Genomic DNA, 14,111 nt, shown 5'->3' with positions numbered 1-14,111 from the left:
TAAAACGGAATAAAAATTGCTGTTGTACATGGTCTCACACACCTCTAATCTCAAATACTTGGGAGGCTGAGTCAGGAGCATCCCAAGTTCAAGGCCAGCCTGGTCAATTTAGGAATACTATCAGAATTCACAGGGGCTCACGGTGTCAGGGGGCGCTGGTACACTGCGGTGCTCAGACCTGTGGCGACAGCCTCGATGGTCTCATCCACCAAAAAAAAAGAAAGAATTTTAAAAAGGAGGGTTAGAGGTAAGCAAAGAAGGTTGCTAGGAATAATAACATTGTGGGCAAATGTTTTCATTTCTCTTAGGTGAAACAGAAATAGAAAGATGAAGCATGGGTTAAATATATGTTTAGTTTTAGTATTTATTTACTTACTTAATTTTTTTTGGCAGTATTGGGTATTGAACCCAAGGGCATTCTACCTCTGAGCTAAATCCTCAGCCTGCTCTTTTATTTTCTTATTTTTTTTGTGGTACTGGGGGTGGAACTCAGGGGCTTTTCTATCTCTGGGTTATACTCCCAGACCTATTTTTTTTAATACTTTATTTGGAAACAGGGTCTCACTAAATTGCTGAGAGCCTCACTAAGTAGCTGAGGCTGGCTTCAAACCTGTGCAATCCTCCTATCTCAGCTTCCCAAGTGCTGGTATTATAAGCGTGTGCCACCACGCCCGGCTCTCCTTTTTTATTTTGAAACAGTCTCATTGAGTTGTGGAGGGCCTCACTAAGTAGCTGAGGCTGGCCACAAACCGAGATCCTCCTGTCTTGCTTTACTTATTTATATTTAGTACTGGGGATTGACCCCAGGGGCATTGTGCTTCCGAGCTACATCCCTATCCCTTTTTATTTTTTGTTTTGAAACAGGCCAAGACATGAGGATTGCAGGTTCCTGGTCAGCCTCAGCTACTTAGTGAGGCCCTCCACTACTCAGTGAGACCCTGTATCAAAATAAAGGATAAACTGGGCATGGTGGCACAGGCTTGTAATCCCAGCATTTAGGAGGCCAAAACAGGAGGATAAAGAATAAAAAATAAGCCTGAGGGTGTAGCTTGAAGGTAGAATGCCTCTGGGTTCCATCCCAGGTACTGGAGGTTCAGTCCTTGTCAGGCTGGGTCTGGGAGTGCAGGGCATCGAGGCAGAAAACAGAGATGGAGGGAGAGTGCTGGGCTTAGTTCTCTGCCCAAAGCCAGAAAGACAGGTGGGGGAGTAGAGACCTCACACACTCCCCAAGGTCACACCCTGTGGGTCCCTTCTTTGCAGCTAAGCCTCACTTCAGCATAGCTGCCTCGTTTCCATGAGGGGTCGAGGGACATTCTAAATCCCAACCAAGCCAGGCATCCTGCCGCACACTTGTGACCCAGCACATGGGAGCCGGGGACAGGAGGATGCAGGTTTGTGGCCAGCCTCAGCTCCTCAGTGAGGCCGCCTGCAGCTTAGCGAGACCCTGTGTCAAAATGAAAGAATAAAATGGGGCTGGAGGTTTAGCTCAAAGGTAGATTGCCCATGGGTTCCACCCCCAGTGCCAAAAAAAATTAGATAAATAAGCCTAAACCATTGAAGGTGAGCGCACCGGCCTGTGGCATAGCCTTTTGCTCCTTCTTGAGGGTCGCTTGAAGACAAGCCTGCCATACTTGAGTGGTGACCCTGACCAGCAAGCTCCAGGCCATCAGGTGGAGCCTGTGTGATTAAGATGCGCGCACCAAGGGACGACTTCCTGCGCAGGGAGGGGTCCGCCATGCTTGTGCAAGTGCTCCCCTCCTGTGCGCTGGGGCTGACTGAGGGGCTGAGCCTGGTGGGAGCCGTGGCTGCCTTGCTTGTTGGCGCAGCAGGAGCCTTTATTCTCCAGTTTCTTGTTTATTTGTTTGTGCGTGTGTGTGTGTTGTGGTACTGGGGATTGAACCCAGGTGGGGTCTGGCTCTCAGCTGTACCCCCAGTCCTATATTTTATTTATTTATTTATTTATTTATTTATTTATTTACTTTTTATTTTTTATTTTTTGGCGGGTCTGGGGATGGAATCCAAGGGCATTCTACCTCTGAGCTACACCCCCTGCCCTCCTTTTTATTTATTCATTTTTTATTTATTTATTTTTTGGTGGTACTGGGGTTCCTGGAAGCTCTTCTTCCTCCGGGCTACACTCCCAGACCTATTTTATATTTTTTATTTATTTGGAAACAGGGTCTCTTAAGCCAGCACGGCTGACTACGAACCTGCGCGATCCCCCTGTTTCTGCCTCCCAAGCGCAGGGATTCCAGGCGTGCACCACCACGCCTGGCCTGTTTTATTTATTTTTGAAACGGTCTCACTAAGTTGAGGAGGGCCTCGCTACGTAGCTGAGGCTGGCTGCAAACTTGCGATCCTCGTGTCTCAGCCTCCCAAGCACTGGGATTACAAGCGTGTGCCACCACGCCCGGCTTATTCACTGGTTTTCTCAGTGTAGCCGAGTTGCTAACGCCATCCTTCCGTGGAGGCCAGTTAGGCCTTTTGCCTCAGCAAACACAGGATTTGAGTACGCTTGTCATGTTTTGCAGCAGATGTCTCGAGTGCTGATTGCTCTTCAGGACTGGTTTCCTTCCCCTGCCGGGTCCTGGGTCTCTCAGGATGCCAGGCCCTGGAATGAGGGGCCTGAGCCGCACACTGCTCCCCACCGCTGCGGGCTAACAGCATTGGGGCAGAGCCCTGTCTGCCCCAGGTCTGTGGGATGCTCTGTATTTGGAGCTCCGGGGGCCATGGTATGGCCATTGTTGCCTTTGACTTTCAGTTGTAATTGTTTATATTTTCTAATTTGTTTCTTGTTTATGTAAAATATTTGAGTTCTAAGTGTCAAATTTTGCCAGGCATGATGACATACACTTATAAATCCCAGTGCTCAGTAGTCTGAGACAGGAGGATCACAGGTTTGAAGCCATGCACAGCAACTTAGACTCTCAGCAAACTAGTGAAACCCTATTTCAAAATAAAACAATTAAAAGGGCTAGGAGTATAGTGTGGAGATAGAATGCCCCTGGGTTTAATGCCCAATATCACAGAAAACAATGTAACAAATAAAAATAAGTGTATGTGTATATGTCAGATCCACAGAATTACTCAGGCTGAGCCCCATCCTTGTCTGCCACTTGACCCTCTCCCTTCCTCTTAGGGATACATGATTTTAGAGTATTTATGGTAGCCGGCATGGTGGTGTACTTACAGTGCAGATACAGGAGAATTGCAAATTTGATACAAGCCTCAACAACTTAGACCCTGTTTCAAAACAAAAAATGAAGGGTTAGGCTGGGCATGGTGGTGCACACTGGTAATCCCAGCATTTGGAAGGCCGAGACTGGAGGATCACAAGTTTGCAGACAGCTTCAGCTACATAGTGATGTCCTTTGCAAATCAGTGAGACCTTGTATCAAAATAAAAAATAAAAGCGGGATGTTGCACACTTGTAATCCCAGCATTTGGGAGGCTGAGACCAAAGGATCGTGGTTCTTGGACAGACTCAGCTACTTAGTGAGGCCCTTTGCAACTCAGTGAGACCCTGTTTCAAAATGAAGAATAAAAAATAGGGGTGGGGTGTAGCTCAGGGGCAGAATGCCCTGGGTTGCATCCCCTGTACCAACCAAGAAAGATAAAAAGCAGGGAGATTCCTTGGTGCCCTGGGCCACTCCCCAGCTCCTGGCTGGAGCTCACAGGACAGTGCAAGGAGGGGCCTAGTACCTGGTGCAGCACACAGGTGTTTCCTTCTCCTTTAGGAAGACGGAAGAAAGCATCAGGAAGGAAAAAAGGCCAGACCCGGTCGTCTGTGAAAAGCAGGAGCATAAGTGCAAGGTCCAGGCGGCGGCAGCACGTGAAGAAGAGGAAAGGCAGAGTGGCGAAGGTGAGCTTGGCACAGTGTCCGCTCCTCACCAGCTTCAGCCTCTCCGCTTGGGCTGCCTAGCGCTTGTCTGAGAGCGCCATCTCTGGTCGGTGTGGAAGATGGGCACGGTTTCCAAGGCCCTCTGGACCTGGATGTGCTGAGGGTCATGCACACCCATCCTGGAATGAAGCCGTCTTCAGGGCCAGAGGGTCAAGCTACCCGTCTGGGCAGACATGGGAGCCAGGTGTGAGTGGGCATAGGTGGGGCGGTATGCCAGCGGATCAGACAGGCCAGCCCTTGATGGCCCCGGAGGCCTGCTGTGTGCCCGGCCAGGTGATTTATGCTCAAAGTCCTGGGCTACAGAGGATGTGCTGTGTCCTGTGAATTTGTGCTTGAGAGTGTTGTCCACTTCCGTGTGCATTTCTGTGATGTACTTTTTTGTGTGTGGTACTAAGGATTGAACCCCAGGGTGTACTACCTCAGAGCTACACCCCCAGACTGATTTTATTTTTTATTTTGAAACGGTCTTTCTGTGTTGCTGAGGCCGACCTCAAACCTGCCATCCTCTTGTTTCAGCCTCCCAAGTACTAGGATTACAAATCTGCAGCACCAAGCCTGACATATGGTGGACTCTTTTTCTTCTTTTCTTTTCTTCAGTACTGGGGATGGATCCCAGGGGCATTCTACCTTCGAGCTGCACCCCCAGCTCTTATTTTTTATTTACTTATTTACTTATTTATTGTGCTACTGGGGGTGGAACCCAGGGGCTTTCTTCCTCCAGGCTTGAGGCTGGCTTTCAACCTAAGTGGCTCTCCTGTCTCTGCCTCTCAAGCATGGTGGCTATATAAGTCATTTAGTTTTTTGGTTTTTTTATGTGAGAAAAGTGTTTTTACTAGTTTTTATGTGCACAAGATTGGATAAAACAGAACTGTTAGCAAACAGTGCTAACACATATTTTAGTTTCAAGGGAAGTTGGTGCGTCTGGTCTAGGAGCTGCTGAGTAGCAGCGGAGGCGGTGACTGCATGAGCCACTGTGTCAGGCTGCCGCCCAGCAGTGCTGTGGTCAGGCCCTCTTCGTGCCCTGGGCCTCGGGTGCTGTGGTGACGCCTCCTTCCTCCCATGCTAGTACGTTCCTGAGCTCCGTTCTGAGCTTAGCTGCTTCAGCGGCCTGTTTCTGCAGTTTCTTCTTCCTCCAGTGGACGGAGCGTCTGGGATTGCTGCCCAAGTAACACATTGGTTGGGGTGGAATGGGGGTGTTCTGTCCCCCCTGTGACCTAGTATCCAGAGGAAGTCACATGTGACCCTTTTGGGTTTTTTTTCTTTTTTAAACAGGTTTGGGGATGGAACCCAGGGGCATTCTACCTCTGAGCTAAACCTCCCAGCCCTATTTTTTAGTCTTTTTATTTTTTCGAAACTGTCGCACTGAGTTGCAGAAGGCCTCGTCAAGTAGCTGAGGCTGTCCATGAACCGTGATCTTCTGGTCTCCGCCTCCTGAATGCTAGGAGACAAGCGTGCACCACCACACCCGGCTGGTTGAAATGTTTCCCTCTTTATGAGTTTTCATCCAAAAGAATTTTTCCCTCTTTATGAGTTTTCATCCGAAAGAAAACACCACATGATGATAGTGAAACTTAAACGCCACCCAACCCCTTCTGAGTTTGCATCTTACCGTGTAGACACGGATGGACTAGTCAAGTAATACTGCTAAAGCTTGTGCTTAGCACATCTGAAGCCCCTGGGCTTTAGGTTTGTATCAGCCTAGTGTTGCCTGTTACTAATAGTGCTTCTTGTCCATTTTTAGAACTGTTGGACTTTATTGTCACTGACTCTTCTTGTTTTGGTTCAGAATGAAGTCACAGCTCGTTCTCGAATTGCACGGACACTGGGCCTCCGCAGGCCCGTCCGCGGAACCTGCATCCCCTCTGTGCACAAGGCAGCGGACCCCTCGCTGGGGCTGATGCGGGCAGATATTGGAGCTGCTTCTCTGTCACTGTTTGGGGACCCCTACGAGCTGGACCCCTTTGACAGGTGACTGTGCGGGGTGACAGTTTGATGTGGGTACCAGACCCTGTTATTCCCTGAGAGCTGTGGGCACACATAAACCTTAGGTTGTGCGTTTGTAAATGAAGGTTGTGGCCAGGCATGGTGGTGCATGCCTGTAATCCCAGTGCTTGTGAGACAAAGGCTCACAGGTTCAAGGAGACCCTGTTTCAAAACAAAGGTCTGGGGGTATAGCTTAGAAGTAGAACTCTCCTGGGTTCCATCTCCAGCACCACCAAAAAAATAAAAAAGGTAGCACTCCCTGCCCCCGATCATTGTGATTCAGGTAAGTGGCATAGAACTTAGAGGGGGTCGGCCTGGGCAGGGGCCACCTGTTCTTGACATGTGCCTTCCTCTGGCAGTGAAGAGCTGTCTGCAAATCCCCCTTCTCCTCTGAGTGTGAAGAGGAGGGTACTATCCCGCTCCGCTCTGCAGTCTCACCAGCCGGTGGCCAGGCCTGTCTCCATGGGCCTCTCCAGGTACATGCAGCGGGGGCTTCTGGGAGAGGTGGGGGCAGTGCCCCAGGGCGGGCTGCCTTAGTCCTCAGTGACGGGGCCGAGCACCCTTTCTGGGCTCTGGGCGCACATCAGGGTAGGATGGACTAGGGTCAAATGTGCAGCCATGTACAAAGCATGGCTCAGAGCCCACGGCAGAGAACGGGCCTCTGGAAGAGGGCAGTAGCCCTGGTCCATGGTTACCAGCTGGCCAGAGCTTCTGTGTGGCTCCTTTAATAAAAAGAGAGACCCAGATGTGCTGGTGCATGCTTGTTAGCCCAGTACATGGGAAGCTGAGACAGGAGGATCACAGTTCGTGGCCAGCCTCAGCTACTTAGGCCCTTTGCAACGCAGTGAGACCCTGTTTCAAAATAAAGAATAGAATAAAAAATAGGGCTGGGGGTGTAGCTTGGAAGTAGAATGCCCCTGGGTTCCATTCCCAGTACTCCAAACAAATAAAAAAATAAACAGGAATACTTCACTGCCAGCCCTTTCCTGCAGCAGGGCCAGGCAGGCACACTTTTCAGAGGTGACTGCCCCACACACTTGGCTTCCCTGTCAGAGCTGCTGGGCAGGGTGTCCTGGGGTCAGCAGCATGGCCCGGCCAGCCCTTGTGTATTTGCCTACAGGGGGCCGCTCCCAGCCTCAGTCCCAGAGCCAGACATGGAGGAGGCTCCGGTCCCTGACCTGCTGGGCAGCATCCTGTCAGGCCAGAGCCTCCTCATGATGAGTAGTGCTGACGTCGTCATCCACCGGGACGGCTCCCTCAGCGCCAAGAGGGCAGGTGAGGGTCGCAGTGTCGCCGTCCCCCTCGGCCCCTGAACGTGGAGACCCGCCTCCCCAGGGAGTCGTATCACCCCTCGCTTGCTCCCAGTTTCACTGAGTGTCATGAGTGGGCACAGGGTGCTAAACCCTGGTGGCACAAGTGAGGGGGCAGCTTCCCCTTTCCCTGCTGGGCAGAGTCTGGGCAGTATGTAGTGACAGCTTCTGTGCAGGGCTCAGTCAGTTAAATGACTGAACATTCTTAAGTGATGGAATGATTGCGTCTGATTTTTTGTGTTTTAAAGCTCCAGTTTCCCTTCAGCGAAGCTCAGTGGGTCTGTCCAGAAAGGAAGAAGGCTCCAGGCCTCAGGATGGCCTGCAGCCTACAGCACCACCATCAGGGAGCCCATGCAGCGGATCCTTGGGAGACAGGCCACAGAGCTCAGGGCTGAGCTGTCAGGGCAGGTCAGTGCCGCCCTGCATCCCCACCCGCAGGGCAGGGGCACCTGTGAGGCTAGACTCGTCCCCTGCCCCTGGCACCGGTCCAGCTCAGAACCCATCGAACCGGAGCAGGCCCGGCCTGCAACCAAGCAGTAGCCCCCTGTTTAATGGTACTGCCAAGCCGGCTTCGCCTCTCAGTTCTGCCTCACCTAAGATCTCCAGCAGCCGGTCCGACACTCCGTCCAGAAGTGCAGCAGCCCTAGCACATAGCCCAAAGCCTGCTCCCCGGAGAGCCGCCATCTCTGAACTGCCCAGGATACCAAAGATCCAAAGGAGCAGCGGAGGCGGCAGGCAGGGCGTGGATATCCCCAGCACCTGCATCAGCCGCCTGACGGGCAGGGAGGGGCCGGGGCAGCCGGGGCACAGCCGGGCAGAGGGGGAGCCCAGCGGTCGGGGCCCCCAGGAGCCTGGCTCGCACGCGGGCAGCTCCCGGCCCTTGGCCCCCAGCTCCCATAGCAGCCTGGCCTCACTTGGGCCCTCGAGAGGGAAGGGCGTGGGGTCGACCTTCGAGAGCTTCAGGATCAACATCCCTGGAAACACGGCACACTGCAGCCGGCTGTCCAGCCCCGGCTTCTGTAACACCTTCCGGCCCGTGGACAGCAAGGTACAGAGGAAGGAGAACCCCTCGCCCCTCTTCTCCATTAAGAAGACGAAGCAGCCCAAGAGTGAGATCTATGACCCCTTTGACCCCACTGTCTCGGACTCGAGCCCCCCCAGCAGCAGTCCCGAGAGTCTGGGCCCCGGTCTCCTGCCCTCCGAGATCACGAGAACCATCTCCATCCGCAGCCCCAAGGCCCCGGCCTTCCAGACTGTGCGCTGCGTCACCTCCTACACAGTGGGAAGTGTGTTTGGGGATGAGCCTGAATCCCCAGGTGAGCCTGCGTCCCACGTGCGCACGCTGCACAGCAAGGGGACTGCTGAGGGGGCCTCTGACGTGGAACCAGAGGGGCTGTGTGCTGAGGGGCCAGCGGAGAGCCGGGGCCCTGCAGCCCGGCCACAGAGGCTGTCCCCACTGGAGCCCTGGGACCATGAAGACGAGGCTTCCCACGGCACCTTCTTTGGCTCTGAGGAGCGAACCGTGACTTGTGTGACCGACTTGGAGCCAGACAGCCCGCCCAGCCCAGAAGTGCCGCCAGCTACCACACACAGGATTGTGGAGCTGCGGGCCCCGTCCCGCTCCCGCTCCCGCTCCCGCTCCAGCTCCCGAAGCAGGAAGAAGGCCAAGAAGAAGAGGGTGTCCAGGGAGCACCGCAGGACGCGCTCCAGGACCCGCTCGGGCTCCAGGGACCGCACTTCGCACTCGGCATCGCCCCCTGCAGTGGAGGAGCACTCCAGGGAGCGCCGGGCCAGGGCCACGAGCCGGAGGTCCTCCAGTGACAGAGCCAGCAGCCAGGAGAGAGCAAAGAGGAGGAGGGCCAAGGACCGCCCTAAGGAGCGGAGGCGGGGCTCGGACGGCCGAGGCCGGAGGAGGTCCAGGTCGCGCTCCGGGAGCCCTGGCAGCTCCTCCTGTGAGCGTCATGAGAGCAGGAGGAAAAGGCGTCGCAGGTCTGGGTCCAGGTCTCGGGGGAGGGACTGCTCTCCCCCCAGCAGCCTGGAGAGGGCCCGCAGGCACAGGCACCCGCACGAGAGGAGTCGCGAGCGGCTGGACAGGAAGGAGGGAGGGGCCCGGTCCCGAGATGGCAGGAAGTGGCGGTCCCGGTCACCCAGCTCGGAGCATAGGCCACGAGAGCCCCGGCAGCCACGTGCCCGCGAGAAGCGGCCCCACTCTGCAGAGAGGAAGGGGGCTGTGAGGGAGCCTTCCCCTGTGGCCCCTCAGCCCGTGGAGCTCAGGCAGGATGGGGACCACTCAGCCAGGCCTCTGGTCCCAGCAGACGCGAGCATCTCGCCAGAGGTGGCTGTGGCTGACCAGGCAGCTCCCCAGGCCGCCCCTGCCCTGGAGATGCCAGTGGGGTGTGTGCCTGATGACCTGGATTACGGTGACTCTGTCGAGGCGGGCCATGTCTTCGAAGACTTCTCAAATGAAGCCCTCTTCATCCAGCTTGATGACATGAGTTCACCTCCCTCCCCTGAAAGCACCGACTCCTCCCCAGAGCGAGCTTTCCTGCCAAATCCCACGCCGTCCTCTGCTGGCCAGCCGCTCGCTGTTACCTTGGCGGCCATCCAGAGGGAGGTGTCGCTGATCCACGGTGAAGACGTTTCACAGCCTCCTCCCCAGGCAGAGGGTCCCCCAGAGCAGCCCCCGTTCAGGCAGGAGCTGGCAGAGATCCTGACCGGCACTCCCAGCACCCCGGGTGTCGTGCCTGTGGTGCAGGAAGATGGCCCCTCGGGGAGCGGAAGGACGTGCGAGATGTCCAGGCCCGAGGAGGCTGTGCCGCAGGCCCCCATGCTGCGGTCCCGAGCCCTGGTCAAGAGAGTCACCTGGAACCTGCAAGAGTCTGAGGGTGGCGCCCTGGGCCCAGACAGAGCCCAAAGTGAGTAGGCACTTCAGGGGCTGGGCAGGCCACTGGGAAACCTGGGGGAGCGGGGCGGCACCACTCAAGGGCTCCCACTTCCCTGGCATTTTAGGGTCAGGTTCCACCCCAAGACAGCTCTACAGAAGTAGTCGGGCCTGGCGCTTGGTCTGTGTCCTCCTGCTGCTGAGATGCCTTTCTAGGATTTCCCAGCCAGGAAGCAGCGTTTCCTCCAAGGCCAGCCTCAGGGCACCCACTCCCTTGTTTGTTGGGTTCTCAGGAACGCCACTTCTCAGACCACAGAGGCCCCGGGAAGGAGTCTGGCATGCGGAGGACGGGCCCCCTATGGGGGTCAAGCAGGCACCCTTCCCTGAGCTGCCACCTCCAAGCCATGCACCCCTGGAGTCCGGGTGCCCAGAAGCAAACCCCGCTCAGGTGGGTGCTGGGCTGCATTGGTGTGGGCGGAGGCCTCGTGGCCCACTTCCTTTGCTCCGAGAGTGGGCTGCAGCAGGGTCTACGGCGGGCTTGCGTTCAATCGTGGTGTTCCCACCTAGGTCTACAGCGCCAACATGCCTCCCGCCCCGGCTCAGCCCTGGAGCATCCCACCTTACTCACTGGCCAGCCAGCCTGCAGTCCAGTTCATCCTGCAAGGCAGCCTTCCCTTGGCAGCGTATGGGGTGCCCCAGAGCCTGCCCCCGGTGCCCACCGTGCTGGCCACAGCCTCGGAGCCAGCTGGCCAGGCGGCCACCAACAACCTGGAGGAGAGTGCTGCCCCTTCCAGGCCGGCCTCGGAGAAGACCAAGAAGGAGGAGGTGAGTGTTGCCAGGTCCTGCAGGCCTGGCGTGTTTTGGAGCTCAATGGGCCAGGAGCGAGCCACTGGCCGCCGTGGTGCTCTGGCTGCCCTGCCCGCAGGTGACGCTGTGTTCTCACTCCTAGTACATGAAGAAGCTGCACATGCAGGAGCGAGCCGTGGAGGAGGTGAAGCTGGCCATCAAGCCCTTCTACCAGAAGAGGGAGGTGACCAAGGAGGAGTACAAGGACATCCTGCGCAAAGCTGTGCAGAAGGTAGGCCGCGGGCTGGGCTGCGCACAGCTGTGTGCGTCTGCGGGCCCGACAGCAAGGCTCCATGAGTGTACCTTGGGGTCAGCCAGCCATGCCCTGTCAGTCCTTTCCTGTAGCATCTGCCCCTCATCCTGCATGTTAGTGTCTTAAAACAAGTGCTTTCTATGGCACATTTAAAAGGTGAAAATACTAGAGGTGATAGTTAAGATTCATGAGTCGAGCCAGCCTATAATCCTGGGACTTGGGGAGCTGAGACAGGAGGATTGCAGGTTCAAGGCCAACACACCGAATTTTTGAGACTGGTAAAAAGCAAAGCCAAGCTGGGTGTGGTGGCACATGCTTATAATCCTAGCATTCGGGAGGCTGAGACCAGAGGATTGTGGTTCGCAGACAGCCTCAGCTACTTAGTGAGGCCCTCTGCAACTTAGTGAAACCCTGTTTCAAAATAAAGAATAAAAAATAAGGCAGGGTGAGCCGGGCATGGTGGCGCACGCTTGTAATCCCCGCGCTTGGGAGGCAGAGACAGGAGGATCGCGCAGGTTCGAAGCCAGCTGCACGCACTGGCTTAGGAGACCCTGTTTCCAAATAAAAATGTAAAAATAGGTCTGGGAGTGTAGCCTGGAGGTAGACGGGCTTCCAGGAACCCCAGTACCAAAAAAAAATTAAAAAAAAAAATGCCAGGCATGTTGGTGAATGCCTGCAGTCATAGTATTTGGGAGGCTGAGACAGGAGGAGCACAGATTCAAGGCCAGCAGCAAGTAGGGCCGGGGGTGTTGGCTTGGAGGTAGCCCCTGGGTTCAATCCTCAGTACCACAAAAATAAATATATAAATAAAATGCGGCAGGGGGTATAGTGCAGAGGTAGAATTGGGTTCAACCCCAGTCCACACAAAAAGAAACAGAGCCAGGTATAGCACACGCCTGCAGTCCCAGTACTTGAGAGGCTAAGACAGGAGGATTGCAGGTTTATGGCCAGCCTCAGCATCTTAGGCCCTGTTTCAAAATAAATGATAAAGAACAGGGCGTGGTGATGCAGAATTGTAATTCCAGCACTGGGGAGGCCAAGACAGGAGGATCGCTGTTCAAGGGCAGCCTCAGCTGCTTAGTGAGTCCCTTTGTAACTCAGTGAGACCCTGTTTCAAAATAAGGAATAAAAAATAGGGCTAGCCGGGCATGGTGGCGCACGCTTGTAATCCCTGCGCTTGGGAGGCTGAGACAGGAGGATCGCACAGGTTCGAAGCCAGCCTCAGCTACTTAGTGAGGCTCTCAGCAACTTAGTGAGACCCTGTTTCCAAATAAAATAGAAAATAGGTCTGGGAGTATAGCCCGGAGGTAGAAAGCCTCTGGGTTCCACCCCCAGTACCACCAAACAAACAAACAAAGAAACAAATAAATAATAGGGCTGAAGGTGTAGCTCAGAGGTAGAATGCCCCTGGATTCTACCTCCAGTGCCGTTAAAAAATTAATAAATAGGGACCAGGATATAGCTCAGTGACAAAGCACCTGCTTTGCAGGTGTGGCGCTCTGGGTTCAATCCCCGGTTCCAAAAAAAGACAAAAAAATTAGTAAATAAAGATTAATAAATAATAAAAAGGGGTTAGGGTACAGCTGAGAGGTAGAATGCCCTTGGGTTCAATCCCCAGTACGAAAACAAACCAAAGAAATGAAAATAAAAACAGAAAGTAGCTGACCAGTAGCCCTCCCGTTAGTCATCTACCTTAAGACTCACGGTGGGTCAGGCTAAGACTTCCTCCTGACCCAGACACATTCGGGGGCCCTCAGCAGCCCAGGAGGTGGCCGAGCACAGGGGCAGTGTCCTGGCCCTGGAGGCCTGCGTGGGTCAGGCTTGAGCTGTTCCTGGCAGTGTCCAGTTGTAACCTGACCTCTTTCTTCAGATCTGCCACAGCAAGAGTGGTGAGATCAACCCAGTGAAGGTGGCCAACCTGGTGAAGGCCTACGTGGACAAGTACAGGCACATGCGCAGGCACAAGAAGACCGAGGCCGGGGAGGAGCCGCCCGCCCAGGGGCCAGAGGCCTGAAGCTGCTCCCACACGCCTGTGTCCCCAGTGGCAAGGAGCCAGGGCCTGCCTTTGGGTTCCCATGAAGGCACTGCACCCTTCTTGCTCACAGTTGAAGACTGGACTTTTTTTTAATATGTATATTATAGATACTGTTTCCATTGTGTTCTAATTTATCAAAAACAACTTATCTTTAGAAACTTTTGTGTCAGCTCTGTACTTGGAGGGTAAGGCCTTTCATGATTGGGGGCTTCCTGTCCTGGGGGGGCCAGACGGCATCCTGTGCTTATGGCCAGCGATTTTCCATTTTCTCTTTAAGAGATGCTCAGCTTTGTACTCAGCCTGCTGCTTCCCAGCAAGAGGGGACACTGGCCAGCAGCCCAACACACTCCACCTGCTGCCCCCAGACTGGCCTTGCGAGCTGGCCTGCCTGTCCATGACCACCGACTCAGGGCAGCACTGGTTCTGGCTTTTTTTTTTTTTTTTTTTTGGTGGTACTGGGGTTCCTGGAAACTCTTCTACCTCCAGGTTACACTCCCAGACCTATTTTTATTTATTTATTTATTATTATTTATTTTGTGTGTGTGTGTGTGTGTGTGTGTGTGTGGTGCTGGGGGTGGAACCCAGAGGCTTTCTACCTCCGGGCTATACTCCCAGACCTATTTTCTATTTTATTTGGAAACAGGGTCTCACTAAGTTGCTGAGAGCCTCACTAAGTAGCTGAGGCTGGCTTCAAACCCATGCAATCCTCCTGTCTCAGCCTCCCAAGTGCAGGGATTACAAGCGTGCGCCACCACGCCCAGCACCCAGACCTATTTTTATATTTTTTATTTGGAAATGGTCTCTTCAGCCAGCGCCACTGGCTTTGAACCTGTGTGATCCTCTTGTCTCCGCCTCCCAAGCGCGAGGATTACAAGTGTGCACTACCATGCCCAGCGATTCTG

The 14,111-nt window shown here is 54.4% G+C and overlaps 1 protein-coding gene across 1 annotated transcript in view; it reads left to right on the top strand.

The window, feature by feature from the left end:
* Positions 1 to 13,188, top strand: part of PHRF1 (PHD and ring finger domains 1) — a gene marked incomplete at its 3' end in the record, with an annotated part of 36,749 nt that extends 23,561 nt beyond the window's left edge. The window contains exons 9-17 of the mRNA XM_080715849.1: positions 3,738 to 3,862; positions 5,688 to 5,869; positions 6,244 to 6,360; positions 7,005 to 7,159; positions 7,443 to 10,109; positions 10,369 to 10,523; positions 10,643 to 10,900; positions 11,025 to 11,153; positions 13,045 to 13,188. Coding sequence (XP_080571975.1) covers positions 3,738 to 3,862; positions 5,688 to 5,869; positions 6,244 to 6,360; positions 7,005 to 7,159; positions 7,443 to 10,109; positions 10,369 to 10,523; positions 10,643 to 10,900; positions 11,025 to 11,153; positions 13,045 to 13,188 — 3,932 coding nt within the window. The remainder of the gene's footprint in view (positions 1 to 3,737; positions 3,863 to 5,687; positions 5,870 to 6,243; positions 6,361 to 7,004; positions 7,160 to 7,442; positions 10,110 to 10,368; positions 10,524 to 10,642; positions 10,901 to 11,024; positions 11,154 to 13,044) is intronic.
* Positions 13,189 to 14,111: the final 923 nt, after the last annotated feature.

Source organism: Muscardinus avellanarius, assembly GCF_963383645.1.
Source record: "Muscardinus avellanarius genome assembly, chromosome: 1".
NCBI classification, from domain to species: Eukaryota; Metazoa; Chordata; class Mammalia; order Rodentia; family Gliridae; genus Muscardinus; species Muscardinus avellanarius.
Note: the sequence above shows the minus strand (reverse complement) of the source record. Positions and strands in the feature narration are given on the sequence as shown.